This window comes from Apis cerana, linkage group LG2, assembly GCF_029169275.1.
Source record: "Apis cerana isolate GH-2021 linkage group LG2, AcerK_1.0, whole genome shotgun sequence".
NCBI classification, from domain to species: domain Eukaryota; kingdom Metazoa; phylum Arthropoda; class Insecta; order Hymenoptera; family Apidae; genus Apis; species Apis cerana.
In genome coordinates, this window is record NC_083853.1 from 15,822,524 (window position 1) to 15,847,638 (window position 25,115).

General features: G+C 30.3%; 4 protein-coding genes across 14 annotated transcripts; 2 read left to right on the top strand and 2 right to left on the bottom strand.

Annotated features, from left to right (window-relative positions):
- Positions 1-833: 833 nt before the first annotated feature.
- LOC107992489 (FYVE, RhoGEF and PH domain-containing protein 4-like) lies at positions 834-13,763 on the bottom strand. Of its 3 annotated transcripts, XR_003696260.2 has the most exons (8): positions 4,185-4,813; positions 3,625-4,065; positions 2,832-3,550; positions 2,443-2,648; positions 1,901-2,266; positions 1,515-1,741; positions 1,296-1,446; positions 834-1,196 (listed from the first exon to the last, which is right to left on the bottom strand). XR_003696260.2 is itself a non-coding variant. In XM_017048396.3 (7 exons), the coding sequence occupies exons 2-7, from the start codon at positions 4,056-4,058 to the stop codon at positions 1,091-1,093; spliced, it is 2,277 nt and encodes a 758-aa protein (XP_016903885.1). In that variant the 5' UTR covers positions 4,059-4,065; positions 13,672-13,763; the 3' UTR covers positions 834-1,090. The 3 variants fall into 3 exon arrangements, 2 of the variants coding, with proteins under 2 accessions (XP_016903885.1, XP_016903884.1); XM_017048396.3 differs by lacking the exon at positions 4,185-4,813 and adding an exon at positions 13,672-13,763 and having other exon boundaries at positions 1,296-1,741; XM_017048395.3 differs by having other exon boundaries at positions 1,296-1,741.
- Positions 4,973-13,090, top strand: LOC107992490 (zinc finger protein 76). 6 transcript variants are annotated; one of them, XM_017048403.3, is made up of 11 exons: positions 5,075-5,268; positions 6,049-6,143; positions 6,250-6,430; positions 6,612-6,979; positions 7,263-7,532; positions 7,682-7,873; positions 7,953-8,171; positions 8,258-8,368; positions 8,506-9,640; positions 9,985-10,286; positions 10,819-13,090. In XM_017048403.3, exons 2-9 carry the CDS (start codon positions 6,069-6,071, stop codon positions 8,602-8,604), a joined length of 1,515 nt encoding a protein of 504 aa, XP_016903892.1. In that variant the 5' UTR covers positions 5,075-5,268; positions 6,049-6,068; the 3' UTR covers positions 8,605-9,640; positions 9,985-10,286; positions 10,819-13,090. The 6 variants fall into 6 exon arrangements, with proteins under 6 accessions (XP_061927739.1, XP_016903892.1, XP_016903890.1 ...); XM_017048401.2 differs by having other exon boundaries at positions 5,100-5,268; positions 5,965-6,143; XM_017048400.3 differs by having other exon boundaries at positions 5,167-5,885; positions 5,965-6,143.
- On the top strand, positions 12,702-18,514 carry LOC107992487 (uncharacterized). Of its 2 annotated transcripts, none has more exons than XM_017048393.3 (7): positions 12,702-12,843; positions 14,084-14,257; positions 14,412-14,789; positions 14,896-15,158; positions 15,294-15,452; positions 16,093-17,283; positions 17,403-18,514. In XM_017048393.3, exons 1-7 carry the CDS (start codon positions 12,702-12,704, stop codon positions 18,306-18,308), a joined length of 3,213 nt encoding a protein of 1,070 aa, XP_016903882.2. In that variant the 3' UTR covers positions 18,309-18,514. The 2 variants fall into 2 exon arrangements, with proteins under 2 accessions (XP_016903882.2, XP_016903883.2); XM_017048394.3 differs by lacking the exon at positions 12,702-12,843 and adding an exon at positions 13,803-13,944.
- A 348-nt stretch (positions 18,515-18,862) lies between these two features.
- LOC107992494 (histidine--tRNA ligase) lies at positions 18,863-24,215 on the bottom strand. 3 transcript variants are annotated; one of them, XM_062071751.1, is made up of 6 exons: positions 22,004-24,215; positions 21,353-21,667; positions 20,587-20,799; positions 20,299-20,520; positions 19,695-20,196; positions 18,863-19,566 (listed from the first exon to the last, which is right to left on the bottom strand). In XM_062071751.1, the coding sequence occupies exons 1-6, from the start codon at positions 22,097-22,099 to the stop codon at positions 19,103-19,105; spliced, it is 1,812 nt and encodes a 603-aa protein (XP_061927735.1). In that variant the 5' UTR covers positions 22,100-24,215; the 3' UTR covers positions 18,863-19,102. The 3 variants fall into 3 exon arrangements, with proteins under 3 accessions (XP_061927735.1, XP_061927736.1, XP_061927737.1); XM_062071752.1 differs by lacking the exon at positions 21,353-21,667 and having other exon boundaries at positions 22,004-22,383; XM_062071753.1 differs by lacking the exons at positions 21,353-21,667; positions 22,004-24,215 and adding an exon at positions 20,935-21,087.
- Between the last annotated feature and the right edge of the window lie 900 nt (positions 24,216-25,115).

Consider the following 25,115-nt stretch of genomic DNA (forward strand, 5'->3'; position numbering starts at 1 on the left):
ATTCTTTTAGTTTTTTTTTCTATATATACAGAATAAAAATAATCAATAATAATTGTTTATAAATATATATATATATATATTGTTATCAATATAATATCCCTGTAACAATTATTAATAATAATTTTATTTTTCCTATAAAAATAATAATACTTTTTACAATGAAAGATAGATCATTATATAACTGAGAAATGATAACATTTACAAAATTTATTTATTTTGGACGAAGAATTTTTAAATTTTTTTTTAAAATTATATATATAATAACATACATAATATATCCTACCATTTAACATTTAATAATCGTATTATATACATATTTTGTTTGTTAATTTATCATTTTTTTATTGAAATATTGCAAAATTTATATCGTGTAACAAATTAAATTTTTCAAAATTTTCAACCAATATTAAATCAAAGGCAAATTATTTATAGTATAAATAGTACAAAGATACTTTTTCAATGATCCATTCACATTTAATTTCCATTGAATTTAATGAGTTTGAGTTTATCATTCAAATACTGTTGAATTACCAAAAAATATTAAGAGAAAATATTCTTTGTGCAAACATTAGTTTGAAATTCTTTTTTCACGTCATATTCTTATTTAATTCTATACCAATTCTCATAAAACGATTATAATATATGAAATATTAAATAATTCTATAATATATTATAATTGAAATGTACAAAATTATAATATAATATATATAAAAATTAATTTTTGTTTATTATCTAATAAAATCTAATTTGTGTTTCACATCATTGAAATAAAATTTGTATATTATATGTAGGTGCAATGTCCGAGTTAATCATATCGAATATAAACTAAAATATAAATATATACTTATATATTTTTAAATATATTATAACAAAATGGTACAAAATACAACAAGCGTTTTGGCAATATGATCATCGTTAAATCGACCACAATACACCAACAACAAGTTTTTTATGCATGTATCTATATAACATAAGTTAACATCATTTCCATATAATAATTATCTATTAAGATTATCTATTAGATTACTTTATCGTTTTGCGATCTTACATAATAACGGCAGTAAAAGATTAACTTAAGATCGATAATAATTTATCGCATTTGAACAACTGATTGATTTTTTTGTGCGTCTTCGTTTTCTACTGTTACAAATGAAGGTAATTCTGCTTTAGTAGCTAATTGTAAAGCATATAACCATCTGAAAATTTGATTTGAATTTTATGAGTTTAATAATTTGTAACGTGATATTATATGTATATATGTATATATATATGTACGAGAAACATATGAAACTTACTTTCGTTTGTCTTCATCCGATAACGCTTGTAAATAGTAACTTTTCCTAGAATGATGCATTTTAAGAGCTCTAGATCTATCCTTGAAACTTAAAGGATCTTCGTCGGATAATTTAATACCTTCCGTAACAATGAAACCGGGCATAGGAGTTGCTGTCAAAGCCATATTTTCAGATTCAGATTTAAATGTATATAAAACAAAATCAGCGTGTAATGCAAACCATCGCCGTGTCCAAGGTTTACTTGCTTGAGTTTTTAACATAAGATATCCCGATATAACGGAAGATGCGCTTGCTGAAACTTGTAATAAACTTGGTACCGGTCCAGATGTAGACGTTGAAGAAGGTGATTTAACAAGCGTTAAAGAGGTATAACATAAACGACAAACTCTCGTATTCTTATTATCCTCGAACAATAACTTTTGATTTGAACATTTACCGCAAACAATCTATATAGTAAATAAAATATTATACATTAAATGATGATTAAAAAAAAAAAAAAGAAAAGAAAAAAAAACGATATAAAGAAATATATTTCTTGGAAGTTTATCATTGATAACATTTTTTTTCCATTTCAATTGATTATATCATTGAGAAAAACTACTCACTATTCCGCAAGCTCTGCAATTATGTTTTCGTTTCATCACAGAAAAAATCACCTCGCATATCATACACTTAGATATATCGTCGCTTTTTAAAACAAGTGTTTTAACATCACCAGTTTTTAAACTTGCTTTTCTTTTCATCATTTCTTGCATAGTATCGAACAGAGCATTAAGCCATGCTGCTTTTTCTTCGGCCGCATGTGTATATAATTCGACGCTTTTATCTTCATCTCTTATATAAAATGTGTTTGCCGTTTCCAAATTATCACCTTCGATTATTTGCAAATTTTCGATTAGAAATTTAGCTCTTAACCGATATAATGGCCCAGGTATTAATCTTATTGAACAAAGTAATAATAAATCGCTAAACTGAAAAACAGAAAAAAAGAATCATTATTTCCATCATTTAATTAAGCGTAGTATTAATTACAAATGGATATTATCATTACATGCATCGATAAAAATTTATATATGAATAAGTGATCACGTGTACACAATATATTTAAATTATATATATATTAAGTACAATATTATTTTGTACGTACCAGAAACAATTGTCTTTCTTGATGATCACCGCTTCTTGCTGAAATTTTAACGATACGACCCTCTTTTATAAGCTCCCTCGTAGCACTGACTAGATCCGTTGTATCGTATATGCTCTCTTGTATTTCAAGAAGTTTTTTGAACTTGTCTATCTTCTTCATTGCATCATTCGTGTGATTAGCAGCAGTAGACACTAATTCCAATGCCTCTACGAGAAAGAAAGCCATATCTGTTCGTTTGATTTTACGATTATAATCGTCGCCATCTACGGACATCTATTTAAACGTGCCCCGTTCAATAGACGTTTAAATAGAAGCAAGTCCTTGCTAGATGCACATTATTTTATGCGGAAGTAACTCATCGAATCGAATGGAACTCGAAAGATCCTTACTTTTAGTATCCTTGTAATCAGCATTTTCTTCTGTGAGGTTTCTCAAATAATCTTTTAGAAGAAGCTCGTATCTTGGTAATCTTTGTATAGGGCTCAACATGTGATGAGGCAATGATAATTTGGCACACTCATCCAATTTTTGAATCTCATCGATAATCGCAGCAAATCTAGTGACTTTAGTTTGAAGAGACTGTATCAAATTCATGGCATAATCAAAGTTTTTTACATATTCTGTGTACATTTTAAGAAAAGGCGCAAAATTCTTCATTATGTCTCCAATTCTAGGATTTGAATCCCAATTTTGCATTCTCTCTTGAAGTTGAGGTAACAAGAAATCATTATGAAATTTATATATCGACTTGATATTAGAGAACATGTGTTGAACAGTCTCTGGGGGAAACATAGGATGTGCTCTATTCTCTTGATCGATTTTGAACTGGAATACTTGATCGATCAATCGTAAAACGTTAACATAATTTTTTTCAGTAACCAACAATTCTTCAGCAACTCGACGTGCATTTTTCTTTTTAGAATCCAAATAACTTATATTCCCGACCGATTTTAATTCTAGATTCAAGTCATTAGTATTATGATTCACGACTATCGCAGAATCTGTTTCCGATGATTTTGCTCCTTCCGATTCTTCTTCACTTTCGGATTCGCTTATCGCAAATGATTCCACTGCATATCGATGAGAATTTCTATCCGTAGTTAAATATCTATACAAAAAGAAATTTTTAAAAAAAATGTTTTCGTGAAATAAATTATAATCGTTCCTAATTGATTAACATACCTACTATTCCTATATTCCAAAACATTGCGCGATATTCGTACGAATGGGACTTCCATCGAATTCTCTTCTCCATCTTGAGTATCACTTTGATCCATTGAATTTTCGGTCGACATTATAAACGATCGAAATCGTGGAAAAGCTCCAAAAGAAGCAATTTTTCGAAATGAATGTCCATCATAATTTTCCTGCTTCTCACTTTCCGTTATTATATCAGAATGGTTGAAATCTTTATCCTGGCATTCTTTTAACTCGTTTAGATCAGTTTTTCTATCCATTACTTCATCAGGTTCCAATTCAGTATAAAAAGTACTGTTTGATGTTTGTGTCCGTGATACAAACATTTTGAGTGGTCTGTTAAAATTCTTTCTATCATTAAATTTAAAAATCGGCCTTGTTGTCCAAAGTGAAACATCTATCAATCGGTTTTGTTGCATTCTAAGTCTAAATTCATTAATTAAATAATTAATTTTCCATCATAATTTAAATAAATACAAGAAAACATATTATAAAATTACAAAATTGTAAAATGCAATATAAAAATTTTATTTATTATTAATTACCTTTTCGCAATATAATCATTTTATTCAATAAATATATTGGACGCTGAATTAGTGAAATCCAGCGTCGATCAACAACCATATATTATACGTTCGTTAAACATAAGCATATAGGTACATTATTCCATGTTGATATGAATCAACGAATCTACCTGTATCGAATTTTCTCATTTTGTACAAAGCCAAAGTAATGAAATTTTTCAATGAAAAATCTTAGATCGCTCGATGCATATTAATTTTTGCATTAATTTATCAATAACGTATTATTTTTATATGCAACTATTATTTTATATGGATAAACAAAATTTTTCTTTAACAAAATTTCCTTACAACTTTGTGTATAGATGAAAGACAGATTTTAATATTTTATCTATAACTCTTAATAATAATTAACTGATAAAAATGAACAAAATTAGTATTAATGATCTTAATATTCAGTTATATTTTGACCCGTTTATAATTAATAATATGGGTTATGAAAACACACATAGACATTTCAGCCAGTACTTGGTTACACCTTAGAATGACATATGTGCCATCTACACGAATATATTCACATGTATATTCGTGTATGCATATTCATGCGTAATGTACTTAAATGTAGAATTTTTTCAGAAATTTTTATATATGATTCTCTTAATTCATATTATATATGATATTCATATAATAAATATAGTTATAAAATTTATAAATTTAATAATATACTTTTATAAAAAGTGAAAAATGAATAACGTTTATATAATCTTTTTATACGAATACATAGTTATAATAGAAATATCCAATAGAGAGTAAGATTAAGCAAGTAATGGAGGTCGTTCAAAAATTAGTCGTTGCGCGGTTAAAGGATGTATATTCTCTATCTAGTATTGTTTCTCAGAATGATATGTTGATGAAAGATGCCGAAATTGTGAATGAACAGACCGAATATAAGAGCTGAAAATTCCCCCAAACTCAAACTATGTAACTGCATTAAAATCTTAGAAATATATAACTATAATTTGCAGAAGGTTATCGATTACGTCTCTTGGTTTAACACGATGTAGCCTCGAAGAAAAAGTATATGATCGTTGAAACCGCATATCTATCGGTGCGTAAAATTGCTAGGTTAATATAATGTATTAAATAAATATTATCTTTATCTTGTTTAACATGTACTACCCATCAAGGGGTTTCGCGGGTATACGAGTTTATGGGTAATATTTCCCAAGATTCTTTGGTATCAAATTGCGAGGCTGCGCGAAACACCGAAAGTTGAATTTGCTATACGAGGAAGAAAGATAAAGGAAATAGGAGAGAGAAACAAAAGACGTTCGAATTTTATTCGATGTTACTTTATCATACATTATCGTAAATAATTAAAATTTTGTTTTATAATTTATACTTATTTTGATTAACAAATGGCACATTGCTCGTATATGCATCTTATATACCTTTCATTTCGCCACGATCATGGTGATCGCGATTGTCATCATTATAACCGCCTTTGTAAATATAATAATTAATATCAATTCTAAATATCGTTGATGACTACATATAATTACTGATATAGCAAATATTATTAATATAATGCTTTGCGCGTTATTTGTGTTAAAATCGTTACGCGAGTATTCAATATAATCAATTGGTGGATGTTCCTGATTGCACGTGATATCTCTTCTAAATGTTTATACCTCAAAAAATTTGTGCAAGTATTCACTTTCGTCGGTAAAGATAACTTCGTACAATACACGCGAATCTTCAATGCATCGCAAGCAAGTTGCTGATGACCCCTGTTTTGAGACAGATGCTTACCTGCGGACACGAAACTAAGACACAAAATAATGACGTGGATCATCGGCGATCATCGCGAAACGTTGTTTGTTCGCAGCTCTGGATTTATAGAGAAATATGTCGACACAAGGCGCAGAACTTTCAAATCGTTTCGTGACTCGAGATGTGGAAATTATGTCGGATGAGACACAGGTAAAGATGTCATTTTATTTTATTCAACGATTCGTTCAATTGAAACGGTACAATTCATTTTATTTCACAAGCTTATCCTTTGTCATTAATCAATTTTATTTTGCAGAATAATCGTATGGATATATTGGAATGTCTATCCGTTTTAATTAACGAGAATAACTCTGGTAATGATCAAACAGAAGGATTAACATTGGATGAACATCTACTAAGCGATGGCACAACATTGACAGCAGTAACATTACCCGATGGAACGCAAGCATTCGTTGCCAATAATTTCAATGAAAATGGTTAGAAATTAATAATTCAACGCAAAAGGACCATAAAAAACTTAGTTATTCGTATCAAAATATTCAAATATATATAGAATAATATTTAAACGTTTTAGTATGTAGAGTTAGTCAAATACTATAACTTTCTTTATTATAATTTCTGCAAATTTATTATCCGCACCATTCATGTTCGATTTAGATATGGATTTAAAAAGGCAAGCAACATTAGAGTTGGAAAATGGAGATACTATATTGCTTCGCAATGTAGCAGAACTTACTGAAGGTAAACCACTGCAATTGGAATTGGAACCAGCAACTTTGGTTCAAACTCATCAAACTACCATAGAGAACGTTGAAAACTATCCACGTGTGGAATTTATCGATGGTAATGCTTATATGGTAGCTGGTCACATCGATGTTAATAATGATTTGTGGGAAATCGAAGATGGTAAATTGAAGAAAAAGGATTCGAAAATTTTATTAAATAAATTATCCACATCGAGGATAAGACATCCTTGTCCAAGAGAGGGTTGTTCAAAAGTTTACAGTACGCCCCATCATCTCAAGGTAAAAATCGTTTCTGATATCGATTACAAATTGCAAATCAATTCAGGTCCGTTTACAATTAGCATTCCCTGTTCAATGTTATTCACATCGATAGATGTAAGTGGAAAATATTTTTAATCATATGAATTTTATCATAAGTATATTTAGAAACTTAAATAATGATAATATATATAATATAATATAATATAAATATATATCTTAAAGATTTAATTATGTCGGTTTGTTCATGAAATAAAATTATGAAATGATATCTTGTTATAGTAAAATAATATCATTAAACCAGGTTCACGAGCGATCTCATACCGGTCAACGACCATACAGATGCACGCATCCAAAATGTAAAAAAAGTTTCTCGACAGGATATAGTTTAAAAGCACATTTACGCACGCATACAGGAGAAAAACCTTACAAATGTCCAAATGAAACATGCGATAAAAGTTTCAAAACATCCGGAGATTTATTAAAACATGTACGAACACATACTGGAGAACGCCCTTTCTTATGTCCGTTCAATGGTTGCGGTCGTTCTTTTACTACAAGTAATATTCGGAAAGTAAGAGAAAACTTTAAAATAATATAATATTATTAAAAAAAATAAACAAATAAATAAATGAAACAATAAAATAACAATAAAATAACAATAAAATAACAATAATAGAAGAAATTATATTCTATATATATATATACATATATATATATCAGGTTCACGTGAGAACGCATACCGGCGAACGTCCGTATAAATGTACACAACCCAAATGCGGCAAAGCATTCGCGAGCGCAACAAATTATAAAAATCATATACGAATTCATTCAGGTGAAAAACCATATGTATGCTCTATTGAAAATTGTGGAAGAAGATTTACAGAATATTCTAGTCTTTATAAGCATCATCTCGTTAGTAATTTTATCATTATTTGCAATTGCAGATGACAATTGATTTTAATTTCGTCTTCAATACATATCTTCTTTTTAGGTTCATACGCAGCAACGTCCATTCGAATGTAAAGTTTGTTTTAGGAGATACAGACAAAGTAGTACTCTCGTAATGCACAAAAGAACTGCTCATGCGTTAATAGACAACGATGATAATATTGATACTTTTTGTAAAAATTCTATTCAAGAATCATCTAGTCGAAGCAAAGATAAACAAAAAAGAAACATTACACGAGACAATGGTAATTCATCGTTAAAGGTAACTTGGAAGACACTTTGCATTTCAAATATTATTTTTGAGAATAATTTTCAAAAAACATTCTTTTTTTCCGTATATTACTGAAGATTACAGAGAAAGATGGACAAATACAGATTTCTAAAGCGATCGACGATTTGAACGATAATGAAACGCAGATTTTATTAGTCGGTGATCCTTCGCATATCGCAGCGCTACAGGTTTGTTATCTTTATATATATATATATATATTTTTTTTTTCCTCTTTTTTTTTTCTTTATTTCAATTTGTTTTATCTCGAAGTTAAGTCCAATAGCAATATATCTGATAATATTTGTTGTATCTTGTGTATTTACAGAAGATCGAACTAAATGGTGAATTCGACGAGCATGGTATTGATACTTCTTTCGAAGAATTAAATATAAAAATCGAAGATATAGAACTTGGATGGCATTGATTACTTCAAAATGAAGTATATCCAATGAATATTAATTTAAAACATAAATCATCTATTATTATATTCTTTTGTCTATTTTGACAATTTTGTCCGTTGTTTTTTTTTATATTATATACATATTGTAATTCACTGTCCTATCAATTTTCAACATCGAGAAGTAAAGATAACTTAAGCTTATTAAATTATTGAGAATGGTCATTAATGAAGCGTTTCGTTTATCGGTATAAAAAAAAAGAAAGTTTTATTCATTCGTTATTTAATGAAAAAAATGTATCGTCGCAAAAATACATCTGATCATTATATATATATATATATATATATATATATATATATATACATATAAATAAACAGGATTTTTAATCATGATTGTTGCGATAGCAGAAAAACTATCTCAAAGATTTCCTTTTTCATATTATTTCTATTTCTTTTATTTCTATCTGTCGATTCTCTACTCACGTTTCTCATTTTTCAACTCATTGCAAGATTAATTATTTATATGTATATACGATGCACATTAATTTTTTTTATCACCTTTTGTTTCTTCTACATAAAATATTATATTTCACACGACGAATATATAAAATTATAGAAATCTTACATGTATATGATAGATTTGCGACAGTATATTATATTACATATAACTTCAGAAAATCACAAAATACAAAAACATTTTTTTTTCTATATTTTTGAAATATAATTAATCTCGTTGATTCTATAATATCATTAATATTTGATATATCATAAATATATATGCATTATATACGTCATAATACAAAAAATTTGCGATAAAATTGAACAAAAACTTGATCGTATATTTTTTTAAATAGAAGGAAACTTTGCAAAATGTGTAAATTATCTTCAAACAGTTATACCCGTTGAGAAGAACATTAATTGTTATTAGCACGAGTTTACTAACCAAATAACTATATTAACGTGTTCAAGTACGAAGTTTGGATTCGAAGAGAGATCATTTTTGTACCAGTTATATATGAACGTTGAATCGGAATTTCAGTTAAGACGCGACATTGCGAATCGCGTAATAGATTCAATTCTCTCTCTCTCTCTCTCTCTCTTTCTCTCTCTCTCTCTCCTCTCTCTCTCTCTCTCTCTCTCTTTCTCTCTCTCTCTCTCCTCTCTCTTTCTCATGCTTTCTGTCATCCCACTATACTGTATATCACTGTTCCATTTTTTATCTTTTTCATTTATTTAATCATATTTCTGCTTGTTTCTTCTTGTATATTCTTTAGATGTACTTTCAGTAATTTTTTTCTAGTTTTTCTTAAACAACTTTAATTTCGTTTTAGAATTATAGCGATAAGATAAAAGAATGATTTTTTTAACTGATTTTACGAATCTAATTTTTTTCTTCTTTACATAAAGTTGTGGACCTTGGCGTTTAACATTCTTACGACATACGTTTGAGCAAGGGATCGTTTAAAGTCGTTTACTTCCGAAAGTAGTTCGAGCACGTGACTGACTGATCAACGAAGTGACCGTTCTTCTGTCTTTCATTTAAAGAAAAATTTTAGAATGTGCGTTATTCGACCAAGTTGCGTTATAACGGGTATAACATATGAATATCGGTCGTTTGTTGAAAAAATGATTTTATCATTATTGTTCGATAAGTGTTAACTATAAATTACGAAGGGATGGATCGTTTAATTTCTTTTTACTATTATAAGGTAATAATTAACTTATTTCATACAAATATAAAGTATTCTTATTCACAGATATTAATTAGATAAAGCGTAATCTAACTTATATTAATTTTTATGTTATTTATCAACAATATGATAAAAGAATATTAGTAAATTGCGTAAAAACTAGAAAGTCAAAAAATCATCGAAGAAGAAATATTTTTTACAGATATATGAGTGTATATATATATATATATATATATATACACACACACACATACGTATAATCTTGAAATCGGTTAAATTTTATATGATTTAAAAATGAAGGAGGTGAAAGAGAGATAAAAAAGAAGGGAAGAGGGATAGACTAATATATAATATTTGAACGTTGTTCAAAATTTTTTTATCTTTTATTTGTAAAGATTGCAAACTTTTAATTTCGATAAGCAACAATGAATAATTTTCAATGAATTAGATATGAAAATTTAAGCTAACACGATTAATCGTGTATAATTTTCATTTTGGAAATTATAAATTATATTATATTATAATTACATTAAAAAATCGAAATTTGTAGAAAGAAATATATACTCGTAAGGATATCAATAGATAATAATAGGAATAGTGGAAATTTCAAAAACAGAGAGTTAATTAGAAATACAAACTATGAGGGAAAGGTAAGGGATGAACGAGGATATATCGGGAGACGTTTTTAACATAGCAGTTATCAGTATTAAAACGTGTTTGTACTCTCGAGATCGCAACTGTCGTGGTACATTATACATATTCTACTTCATCATCAAGGTGCGTACTTTCATTATATTAGAAATCAAACGAAAGATTTTTGTTTCTTTATTTCAATTACAAAATTAATCGTTATCGAACATAATTATATCGTTTAATTTTCTATGGTTTATTATTATCAAAAATATTTCGTTCTCGTTTCTACACGTTAATCAATGTTTACTCGATATCTGGTTTAGCATTGTTTCAATGTATAACGAAGATAAGTTCGTGCATTCCCATATATAAACGATGAAATTTATATAAAATAATATCAGATATATCAACATATGGCATCTATTTCACAAATTTTCTCATGCGAGTGAATAATTGAAAATTTGAAAAAAAATTTTCTTTAATTCTGTCTCTTATTTTTTTATTCTTTTTGCGTTGAGAAAATATATTCAAATATTACAGACCAATAAATATTACGCGTATGAAAATGAAAAAATAAGGAATAGACCAGGAAGTAAATAACGAACTATGTTGAAAACGTAATAGGTAGAAAAATATATGTATTCTTTGCGCGATAAATCATGCGTTTGATCGATTTTTTCCATCGATCTTTCAACTAGTGGAATATATATTACGTTATACAAAGTACATTGTGGAAGTTACGTAAAGAGTATCGTCGAAGGGAACATTTTTGTCGCCAATTACGCGGTAACTGTGAAAATTGTAGTCACACGGTAAACGTCCCTAAGTCCAATTGCAACCATCGATCAGTATTCTCAAACAATGCGTTTCCTACATTCAAGAAAATATTCGGTTTAACGACTACCACTTTGGACAGTTTAAGTTACTTTGTTTCGAATCTTTTGTTTCGTTAGAATCATCATTCTTGCGACCGGTAAGAATTTAAAGTCGTTCGCGTCTTCTTTTTTTTTTTCTTCTCATTCTTATTTCGAATTCGAAGAATATTCGTCTTATTGAACAGAAGAAATCTTTCGTACAACTGGAGCTTTTTTTTTTTTACGTATCAACGCGACACTACTTTTATCATTCTATAAATTCGTTTTTTGCGTTTCGGTTGATCGCTTTCGTAAATAAGAAAGAAGCGTCGCAGAAGTGGATGTCGATCTCGAAATAAATTGTGAAAATTTCGATATTTCAGAATAAGAGAAGCAGGTAAATCTTTTACATTTTCAATAGAACGGTTATACGAGTATATTCTAATAATTACATCATTTGATATTCTGATTTCAGGGTATTCGGTGATTCGAAGGAAGAGAAGAAATTTGAAAGAAAAATGAAAAAATAATCGTATTACCTATCGATAAAATGGTTAGTTGTTGCCACTTAAAATCGTATCGGATATCTAACAGAGTCGTCATCGAGGGAGAAGAAGGTGACTTTTGAAGGTCGCGAAATCAGAGTCTAAAGAGTTATCACGCGATAATGTCGTAGTCTGCTTGACCGTCCATAATCTGTTTTTAGTGCAGTGGTAGTAAGAATCGCGACAACAATCCGCGAATCGGTCGTTCTATTGTATCATTATTAAGAATTGTCTTTCAAACTGCAGCATCGTAATTATCAAATAATAGAGACAATGTTTGAAACGGAAGGAAAAAATTTATGAAACTGGAACAAAAATTTGCATCGTTATTTTATTAGAGATTTTTCGTTGTTGTTCCTGACATTCATTCTTATCCCATTTCAAACACGATCAGTTAAAGAATGTCGAAGAAGCAATGGTTGGTCCTGTTGATGCTGTTCTTGACATACTTGTTACTAGGTGCTTCCATTTTCTACCATATCGAGAGCCGCTTAGAGATCGACCGCATTGAAAAAGACAAACATGAACGCATCAAGATTAACGGTGAGCATAATGGATCGTGTAATTAAAAACAACAAACAACATCCATAATCTGAAATTTGTAAAATGCAGCTCAAAAAAATGTTCGATTCGATATATGTACGCATGTATTCGATATGTACACATATAGCGATCTACGAATCACCATTCAAATATAGTAAAATCGATGCGAATACCAATAAATACATATAATCTATGATCTATTATAATTCTTTCACTTAATGTTTATCTAAATAAGTATAAAAAAGGACTCGTATTTCTCTCTCTCTCTCTCTCTCTCTCTCTCTATTAAACAACAATGAGCAATCGTGATAGAGACTAAATTCATTGAATTGGTTATTTCGATACCAAGTTACGAAACGAATTGTATGCGAAATTATATGGACTAAGACCACTCCCTATTAAATTGTTCAGCAAATTTATCGGTTCCTCTCATAAACATTGATTATTTCGTAAACATTTCTAAACTATTATTTCAACATTGAGAATTGTCACAAGATCAATTATTTTACTTCATCAACTCTGTTAAGTAAACGCTGTTAAGTATTAATCGTTGAAATTGATAGTATTTTTTAATTAAGGTTGTATAATTACAATACATACGTACACATGTGCGATGGTCGAATAGATTTTTACCGTTGTAAAGAAACAAAGATGACAAAGATCAAAGTAAAATCTTTGATCGAACGTATAATACGATATATATTTTCACGTTATCGAATGTTATCGGAAATATATAATTTCTCGAATTGTAATAGAGAAATTGCAAGGAAATCTGCACGAAATATGTAACGTTTGAATCGCATTTGAAGAATTAATCAAGATCTTTACCTTCGCGCCAACTTTTTATCCGATATATTCTTTGTTGAACAGTATCGACGTGACTTGTTTCCACGGTGCGACTAGTTCGAAGCGAACGGAGAGCATAAACGATAAACGAATAAACCGAAACGATAAGATAACATTTTCCCGGGAACAATATATAGTTTGAATTTGAACGAAGAGTATTATACAGACTTCCGAAAGACCTCGTTATCGAACGAGCAAAGTTTCAATCTTATATATACATACATATGTACATTCGAAAGATTCGATGTCTTTTAAGTACGAATCGTGATTCGAAAATAAAATTCATTATCACAAAATTATAAAACAATAAAATTCTTGTGATAAATTTACAATTTTTAACCGCGTTACAAATTATCTTAATTAATTTTCATATCTCGACGTTGTTTTTTTTCAGCTTTGCTTCACACGCATTATGTACCGAATCTTAATCACGATCACGATGAAATTCTCGAGAATTTGACACGATACTGCGGAAAATCAGTTTATAATTATACCGAAGGCGATTATCCCCTTAAATGGGATTTTTATAATAGTTTTTATTTCGCTTATACCGTCGTCAGCACAATAGGTACGTACGTACTAATAAATTTTCAAAATATCGTGTTAATCATATCTAATTATTACGATTTAATACGATTTATATCACGTATGAATTGTAACAAAAAATTTATCATTTTCATTGTTTAATCGTGTATCGAATATACACGATATAATACATGTAGGTTACGGAAATTTGGCTCCAACGAACAGGCTCAGTCGCATCCTGATGATATTTTATGGTCTGATAGGCATACCTATGAATGGAATTTTGTTGACACAATTGGGAGAATTTTTTGGCCGTGTATTCGTCAAAGCTCATGAAAAATATAAATCTTATAAGCATGGCCGTGACAATTATTATCCTAGAAAATTAACAACATTCGAAACGGGAAAAGCTGGATTGGCTGCACAAATATTTGCACACTTGTTACCAGGTTTCGTCATGTTCATCTTTTTCCCAGCATTTCTTTTCTCTCATTACGAGGGTTGGAGTTACGAAGAAGCTGTTTATTACGCTTTCGTCACATTAACCACCATTGGTTTTGGAGATTACGTGGCAGGTGAGAAAATATTTTTTTATCTCATATGATCTATCAGAGAGAAAGAGAAAGAGAAATGATCATTTTTTTTATTATTATTTGCATCGAATGCACATATATTCGATAGGACAGGATAATAGCAAGGGTAGCGGGTTTTTCTTTATATTGTACAAGATCTTTCTGATTTGTTGGATTTCCTTTGGATTGGGATACACCGTCATGATCATGACATTTATCACGCGAGGTATGCGAAGTAAGAAGATTACTAGAATAGAGCGTAAATTAGCTATCAATTTGAAACATACGCAAAGTAAAATATGGAATGAATTCAATAAGGAAATAAATTATTTACGCCGTGTTTTCAACGAATTGCAGTTATCTAAAGTTAAGGTAAAACAAATTCTCCTATTCTTTATTTTGCTTCTCGATTCGTTTCTATATGATGCATCCTTGTTACACGCGTGTGTACTTATAAATGCAATTTATCAATTTAATATTTACGTTTTTTCAATAATCGATTTTCAGAGAATATACGTTGACGAATGTAATTACGAGATTCCACCGTCTAAATTTTGTCGTAGTAACAGTTTTCCCGATCTTCGAGATTTGTTGTACGCCTCAAAAGAGAAAGATGAAATGTATCAAAGACCTCGACGACGCGCCAATAGCGAAGTGGTTCCAACGGTAAGTTGATCGATTCGGCTATGATACGATATCATCACATTGAAATTTTGAAGCTAAGAACCCGAGTATAAAATTTTAATTACGAATATTTATTACTTTTCGAGATATCGATGAAAATCTTTCTCGTTGTTATACATATACATCCGTGACTATGTGCGCGTCAATATACGATCGCCATTTATCTATTTTTTTTACAAATACATCGTGACGACTACTCAACCGAGATTGATATCTCAGCGCTATCATCGTAACTTTGATTATCGTAATTTCAATCGTCCAATAATTGTTTTACATTTTATTTTTGCATTCCGCGAATTCCAATTGTTTCATGAATCGACATACGGATTTTGAATGCACAATTTAGTTTATAGATAAGCAGCGATCGTATATCGATTCGCGTCACGTGTAAGATAATATTCAATATAAATATAATAGCGAAAGATTTTTATCAACATTATCGAAATTTTTTTATATCTGGATTCCTCATTCTCTCAAAATTTCAGTATTTTATTAACCAATTCTTTATATTTTTTTTACTCATTCCTTTCTTCTTTCTTCAATTTTAAATAAGTAAATAATTTTAAATAAAAATAATATATATATATATATATTAATATTATTTTTTTGAATCATTTAATAGGAAAATCAAGTAACGCGCGTCGTTTCTGAAACCGATCTTCAAAGAATCGATAAAACAGCAACATTCGCAACTCATGCAATGGTTCAACCAGCAGAATTGTTGGCAAGATTGGTGAATATTCTTGGTTATATACCACCAGCTACCGAAGATATGGGAGCCGATGGTTCAAATCAGACAACTTACATTGGCCAGGAACAAGTCGGATATCACAGTGACAAACTCGAAGAAAATAAAGAGATTTTGGAAAGAGAATCGTCTCACGCGTTCAATACCGGATCTAAAATCTGGACAATCGGACACGAGAAGATACCGCGATTCGTAAGACCTCGTTCGAGAGCGGCCAGTGAGATTAGAATACAAGAAACGAAAAACGAGGATCGAAACATCGAACGAACTTGGTCCGGACCAACAGCGGCTAGAAAGATTCAGGAATTGATGAAATCCCGTGTAAATGAATCATCGAGCAAAGAACGTGACATTAAAGATACCAAATTTTCTAAACTTCGCAATTTTGCATTAACAAAAAATGTTCCTAAAGCATTGATCTCGTCCAATCCTTGGAAAAATCGTTTTTCGATAAGTTCGGAAAAAAAAATCTCCGAATTCGACCGCAATATTAACGGTAAAGACTTGGCCGGACAAGGATCTTTATCGATCGATGATAGACGAGAATCGATCCCAACCAATTTAAATCCACGAAGATATTATTACACGCATACCGGTGCGGCTAACAATTTTAATAACAATGTTAATAATAATCTACTCGAAGAGACCAGTTTGGCCGATTTTTTGAGAGCCCTTACCGTTCTTCACGCTAGCGTTGCTGCCAATAACGGTAATTGGAGCTCTGCTACGAACGAAGATCAGATTCGTCGTGATCAACCTCGAAGAAAATTGGGCACTGCTTCTTTAACACCGCCAAAACTTCCTAGCTTGTTTACCTTGTTTTCGCCATCTCCACCCGTATCAACCACTCAAAGTAATCAAAACACTATTACGCAAGAATCTAATATAAACTGGAACGAAGATAAATTACCTTGGTTTCAAACAACAAGACGAGAATCGAGAAGAGGTAGTTTAGCGTTTGCTCATCCTACCATGGCTACCAAATCGAGACGATTTTCTTTGAGACCTGTAGCAACACCTGTCAGTCCACCGACGCCTCCGAAAAATGACTCGCCATTCTTATCGGTCAGTTTATTTCGAGAGAGAGAGAGAGAGAGAGAGAGAGAGAGAGAGAGAGAGAGAGAAACGATTTATCGTTTACTTTTTAAAAACGATCTTTTACTTTGTTTTTTTTTTATTTTCAGAAAACTAAATCAACGTTTCTGTTCGAATCCCCTAAAGAGCCTCTTATTCTAACAGAGAGAACGCCAGGTTTTTCAACGCCGATAAAATCAACCTTGAGCGATCGTCGTTTCTCGTTACGACCAGCTCAAAATTCGAACGTTAATTTAAAAGGAGGTAATACTTCTATCGTTTCTACGCAAAAAGTTGCACCTCGTTGGAAGGCTGGTATATTGCAACGACAAATCGGTCAAATGAATCTTCGACGTCGAGCTAGAGCGTTCAGTTTGAGCGACGTTCACGTCGAAGATCACAGAGAAAGAACCGAACCTTTTCATTTATCATCCAATATTATTTACAAAAAAAATAATCACGATTCAATTTATAAAAATCCTAAAACCGATGAATTTGTACCATCGATCGAAAATTCGGGTCAATTTGCATCTTTGGTTTCCAATTCGGAACGATATTCACCGCTTTCACAAGAAATTATTTCGAATTCTACTACGAATTCTGTTCGCCTCGAGGAAAAGAACGTACGAATCATCGATCCACAATCACATTCCATCGTACACACAATTCCTAACGAGAATGTCGATGATCATTCGAACGAATGTACATCTAATTCTCGTTTAAGCGATCGAATAGAATCAACTTTATGTAAAGATTCTCGAATAAGTACAAAAAAACAAGTATCATCGAATGATTCTTTCATTAATTCTACTTCTCAATATAATTTATTCACCAATATTGGCACAGAATCACAAGAACCATTAATGGAAGTAAAAGTAGAAAATCCCAGTACAAATATCATTTCCGATCCGTTTAAAATAATTACACCCGATGTTTCTTCGCATCATTCGTTAGATTCTCTTGCAGAATTCAAAACCGAGAAGCATAGATCACACTTGCCTACCGATAAATCGTGACACAAACTTTTCGTTCAAAAAACAAATTTATTAATCGGACAATAATCGGAACAATCGCAAATCGTATTCATTTTCGATGTAATTAATTCTGCGATTTTCTTTCATCATTCTTTCGAATGAAAAAATGATAAATTTCGAACACCATACGAGATATGTTAAAGGGATACGACGATAAAAAAAAAGTACTTATTTACGTTATACAAAAATTTTTAGCCATGTTCCCGGCATGTCACTTTCATAAAAATAAATAATATATATATATATATATATATAAATTAATATAACCATAATTTAAATTAAATTCGAGGAAAAAAATATATATAAAATAAGATCGACTATTCTTTCTTCGCTAAATTATCGACGTATCCAAATTTCACGTTTTCTTTTTCGCTTTTGTTTCTTTTTTTGTTTCACCTTTTTATCTCTAATCACTCGAAACGTAACAAAAGCGAAAGTAAATCTCAAATTATCATGAAACATTGTTTTTGCGCGAAAGAATATTTGAAAGGTAGATATTCTAATTGTTGGTGATTGTTGAAATAATACGAATTCGATCGTTAAATACAATAAATTATGTATTATTATTTAGTTTACACAGAAGCTTTCCACTTTCTTTTTTTTTGTTTTTTTTTTTTTATTATTTCATACGTTGAACTTGAAACGAAGATATCGTGCAATATCGTTAAAATGTGTGATTCTATATTTTACAAAAAATCGAACAATTAATGGTATCATATCATTTAATTACTGTATAAATTAAGAAATTCGTTCGAAAGTAAATCGTGATATATTTTCTATAACCTTTTCCTTATTTCATCAATTAAATGTGCACGCGGAATCGAAACTTCTACGCGAGACACAACATCTCTTAACGTAACCTCTCCTTTCGCCAATTCTCCTTCGCCAATTATTATAACCAGCGGTATACCACTTTCTTCGCAGTGATGTAATTGTGCGAGCAATTTTACATTTTTTTTATAAGAATGTTCGGCTTTCACTCCAGCATCCCAAAGGATCGTCAAGATTTTCATTCGTTCTTCGTACAAATTTTTTTGTGCAGTTGCCACAAATACTTCAACTTCGTTGGTTCGCGTTTTCACGCTTTCATGATTTAATTTCGTCTCTAGAATGTTGAAAATACGTTCGACGCCCAATGATAAACCGACACAAGGAATCGACTTTTTTTTACTATCGAACATTCCAACCAAATTATCATAACGGCCACCGCCCGCGACACTACCAACGCCAACTTCATCGCCTGGAAATGAAAATGAGAGAGAGAGAAAAAAAAAAAAAAAAAATACAATTTTTAAACGAATCATATATAACATTCATCGATTTAACAAAATTCGTTCGATATAAGTGAAAATCTTATTGAAAACTTACCAGTCAATATCGCTTCGAAAATTATACCTGTATAATAATCGAGCCCTCTGGCAAGACTAAGATCAAAAATTATTTTATCCGTCACTTGGAATATTTTGCAATACTTGAACAACAATTCAATGGATTCAAGACCATTTACCGCAGATTCGTGTTTCATTAATTCGTTATCTTTCTTTAATTCATATATTAATTCTATTCCACCAGATTGCGACACGTAAGTGCCAATCTTATCAGCGCTCGATTCACTCAAACCTTTCTCTTCAACGATCTCTCGTTTCACTTCCGACCACGAATTCTTATCCAATTTATCGATAGACGAGCACACAGCATGAAATTTATCATTTGGAACACCACAAGTAGCAAATATACCATCCAATAACAATCTATGATTCAATTTTATCGTATAAGGTCCCACATTTAAACACTGTAACGCTTCAGAAATGACGCGAATGCATTCCGCATCTGGTAACATAGGATCGTATTGTCCAGCTATATCAAAATCCTTAGATCGAGAAGGAAAAGAAAAGAAAAATCAATGACATATCTTTCAATTCGATAAGATGACGATACGCGGCGTCTTATATTTCACATCTGTTAAACTTACACATTGGTAAAATTCCCTGTATCTACCCCTTGTCGTGGATGGATTGTCCCTTCGATAAACTTTCGCTATATGATATCTCTTTATGGAAGAGATTTTTCTCATAGCCAGATACCTGGCAAAAGGTACGGTTAAATCATATCTAAGAGCTAAAATTTCTCCACCTTGATCCTTCAAATCGTAGATCAACTTCGAATCCTCTCCATATTTTTCCGTCAAAACTTCCTAAAAAATTAATAACATTTACTTAAAGCAAACAATTACGAGTTATAATTTACAATTCTTACTTACTTTCAATTCAAATACAGGAGTATCTATAGTTTCCGCACCATGTCTTTTGAACACCGTAACTATTTTATCCAATACAGCAAGCCGTAAAGCCATTTGTTCAGGACCATAATCCCTCGTACCTTTAGGCGTTTTAAGAACAAGTTTGGAAGGTATCTCATTCTTGTTTCTCAATTGAGCTTTCAATTCCGATAATTTGGTAACTTCCTCTGCAATCTACACAAAATCAATAAAAATCAATCAATGCAGATTTAACAAAAAATCTTGAATTATCATTTAAAGTGGGACGTATTTCTTTTTTTTTTTTTATCGTTGTTCATCAAAGAAAATTTTCTGTATAATTTGTCATACCTTTAGCCTCGAAAGCATCGATGCATGGCAATATTTTCGTGCAGGTAGGAAGGCGTTGGTCCACATCGAACACAACATCACAAATGATCCATCGATTTAAAAGAAGAACCAGAATCAAAGAGAAAAGTCCGCCTCAATGTTGATTATTAAACTAGCCGAAAGAACAAACAGTACCATATAAGTGAGCTAGCAAGCAAATGCTATAAATTACATTGTTCACGCAATATCGTTATTACAAATATACAAGATCGAATATCGTTTCTCGAGCAAAAAAATTTTATAGAGAGACGTTATTCGACGCGTATGTGTCGAAACAGAACCGATTTATATGTATTATCAAATACATATACGTGTATATATAATATATATATTTATATAATTTATAGGTATTTTGCTTGCCAGTGAACAACCGCCTCACCTTTAAATCAATCACATTTTTGTCGAAGAGGCAGAGGTTCCTTAAGCGATCAACTTTTTTCACCAAAGAGGTAATCGATCCTTTCGGCTCGAGAAACGTGTTACGTTCAATTTGGTCGAAGCTTTGAACGTTTGTGAACCATCTTTTCAAATGTGGCCATTTGGAGAGTAGTTGGTCATCGATAAAAGTGACGCAAAAATCAAAAAATTTCGTATCTTTTATGGTAGGAATCCAACCACACACGTAACTGACATCCGCAAAATCATGGTTAATGCTCTCTAATTGCGTTTCTAAGATCGAGAAATTCGTTGAATCCTGAAGGACAGAAACCGAATGTACCATAGTCTCTCCGATAGAGGTTAAGTTCAGACAAAAGTTAGAAAATATCGTTCATCAAACAAAAGAAATAGATACATTTATTCGCGAGAAAAATAAAAACGAAAAATTTAAGGATAAATCGATCGTAAAAAAACCATTTATCACGAATAATAATCAAAACTATAAACGTTCGAATAATTCCTAAATGCAAAGAGCCACATGGAGGCAAAAAGCATCGGTTTTACCAGAAGGCTTCAGTCGCATAAAAAAATTGAAAAAAAAAAAAAAGAACAATAATTGTCCGTAACAAAAAAAATAAATAATCAATCATACCTGAACATCGTTGGCTTTGGCAGCTTTGAGTTTTCGTACAAGCTCTTCTTGTTCCTTCACCTGTTCCAACAACTTCCGTTCGATTTCGTCAGCCATAACGCGCGATTCGACCTTTCTCTTTCCAACTCGAAATCCAAACGCTTCACGCAATACGGCATCACTGAACCTTCCAGCAGGTTACATCCAACGATTGTACTCGAATTTACTACGGTCTGCTCACTCAACCGACTTTAAGATCCCGCTCTATTCACGATTTTGACGCGTGTTCGTGAAAGTTATAGGGAAATTTTCTTTAGTTACATCCATATCCATTCTACTTTTCTTACTCTTTTACTTATGAATGTACACGACAAAACGATAAGTAATAGATATCGTTTAAAAAAAAAAGGCTATATCACAATATTTTGAAAAACGTTTTCTTTCTTTTTATTCCTTTTATTTATTATTCTCTATAATATTTTTTTTCTTTTTTTTTTTAAAGATATTTTTCGATTTTTCCTTTTAATGTATATTATAATTTTTCGTAAACCGTCCAATAGCAAACAACATCGCATTCGATACAGTTCGATACACAACCATAAATAAATAGTAACAATTCGACACTTAATTAATAATTTTTTACAATAAAATTTTTAGAATTTTAAAAAATTATTCAATAAAATATCGAATTTTATCGAATGAATTTTAAAATAATAATCACAATAATTTTTGTCATGCGACGAAAAAAAATGAACAACGTAACTTACGGGAGGAAACGATAACTTTGCGAATAACTATTTCGTTACGATTTATAGGTTTCTCAATAAAAAAAAATAAATTCTAAATAAATCATTTAAGATTCGTGCAATCTTCCTTTCAATATACTTAAACCTTTTTTGAAAAATCATAAATTTTTAAAATGTACATATAACGATCAAACGAAAATAACTGGTTAATTATCGCTTCACTATCATTTGCTGTAATATCGATCTCGGTCGATAACTTATCGACGTTATGGTAATTTTCCGTATGTATTAGTAGCAAAATTTTCAAAGTATCGACAAATAAAATATCTACCCGTAGTAAGTAAATGCAAATAAATAAAATTATAACAACAATTTTTGAATCATTCATTTTATTCTCATTTTAGATGATTATAATAATATGATATTAAACGGAATGGAATAATATACGAAAAAAAGTACGATTATAAGATTTTATTTAAGAACGAAACAACGCATTCACATCGTCACAAACTCTCCTTTATCTTTTAGCCTTTAAAGAAACGCGATCAAAACGCATTCAAAAAATGATTTTTATCTTTTTTATTTTTTATTTTTTATCCCTCCCTTTTTTATCTCTCCCGTTATTCATTACATTTTATCCAAATTTTTAATCGCGATCACACGTGATCACAAGACAAGATTATAGGATATCGATCGAACATATTTTCATCGTTTCTCTTTCAAAACTATAACGCGTAAACGATGACGCGTAAAATCATTTATTCCAGTTTTACAATATTTTACAACAATTTAACAATCTCTCGCGAATCGTGTCGTTCAAGTATCAATTCTTGAATATTCGATACACGGCGGTGAACGAGTGTATAATCGATATAGAGCGTATCACAGAGATAAGACGCGTAACGAGTTGCGAGAGTAAAAATTGCGTAACGAATAAACAAGCAAAAATAAACGAAAGCGTATATTTATTCGATTTTTTTGCATTCACGTTTTATTCGTTTTTTTTAATTTTTATTTCTTAAATTCGAATTACGTATACGATTAAATAATTTAAAAATATTTTAATTTTAATTTTTGATATCTTAATATTCGAAATATAAAAGAAAAAGAAAAAAAAATATTTAAACTAAAAATGAAATAAAAGAAAGGAAACGAACGATTCGAAATTTTTTTTTTATTCATCGATTTTAATTATTATTCTTTATTATTTTAATTATATTTCTTTTTTTTTTAAATCTCATTTATCGATTATGGAAGGATTATTTTTTTACGTCTCGACTCGGTTCGTTCTTTATTTCATCACGTCCTTCGTATTCGACGAATATTTTATCAATTTGCGTATTTTATTATAATTATAATTTCACACTTCGATACTTTATTTATTTAAAAATTATTTACACTTTAATATTTTATTCCATTATGTAACGATAAAGTCTTTGTTCGGAGAGCAGGGAAGAATACATCCTTTCCGTTCCGTATTCGGAAAACGACTAAGTTCAATCGATACGTATACAATAACGATCGACGCGACATCGCGCTGTAATTCACGTTCGCTATAATATTCGTAAAAATTATAGATATAACATTTTTTTCTTTTTTTTATTACTTATTTATTTATTTTAAATTTAACGGATTAATTTTTATTTCATCGATAATATTTTTGACAGTAATTTTTTTTTCATTATTATCATCAATTTTTAAAATTCCATTATACGAATTATCTTATATATTATAAAGTTTATACGGATTAATATCGTATCACATCAACATTCGAGGCTAAGAAGGGAGGAAGGAAGATAGAATTTTAATTTTTTTTTAAATTCTAAATTATTTATAATTAACGTTACGTTATCGTTGATTCAGGCAAAAAGAAACGAAGAAAAAATGATTAATACGATCGAACGATTTCTTTATTCTTTATTTCTCTTTAATGTTTTTCTTTTTCGATTATCGTATTCTTTTTTCTCGAAAACCTATTTATACGTCATACGTATAATACGCATAATACGTATAAAATACGATTATTTTTTTACATTCAAATTTTATTCGTTTTTTGGAATTTTTACTTTTTAAATTCGATTCATGACGTACAATATATGCGGTTAATTATGATCAAACGATATTTTAATTCAAAATTAATACGCGAAATGTAAGAGAGAAAAAGAAATATGTATAAATTGATAATGAAATAAAAGAAAGGAATCGAATTTTTTTTATTTATTCATCGATTTTAATTATTACATTCCCTTTTTTTTTAAATCTCGATCGGAGGATTATTTTTTTTTTTTTAGATTCATTTCATTCTTTATTTTATCGTATCCTCGTATTCGAGGAATATTTCGTCCATCCTTTTATCGATTTATAGTCGTACTTATATTCTTATATTT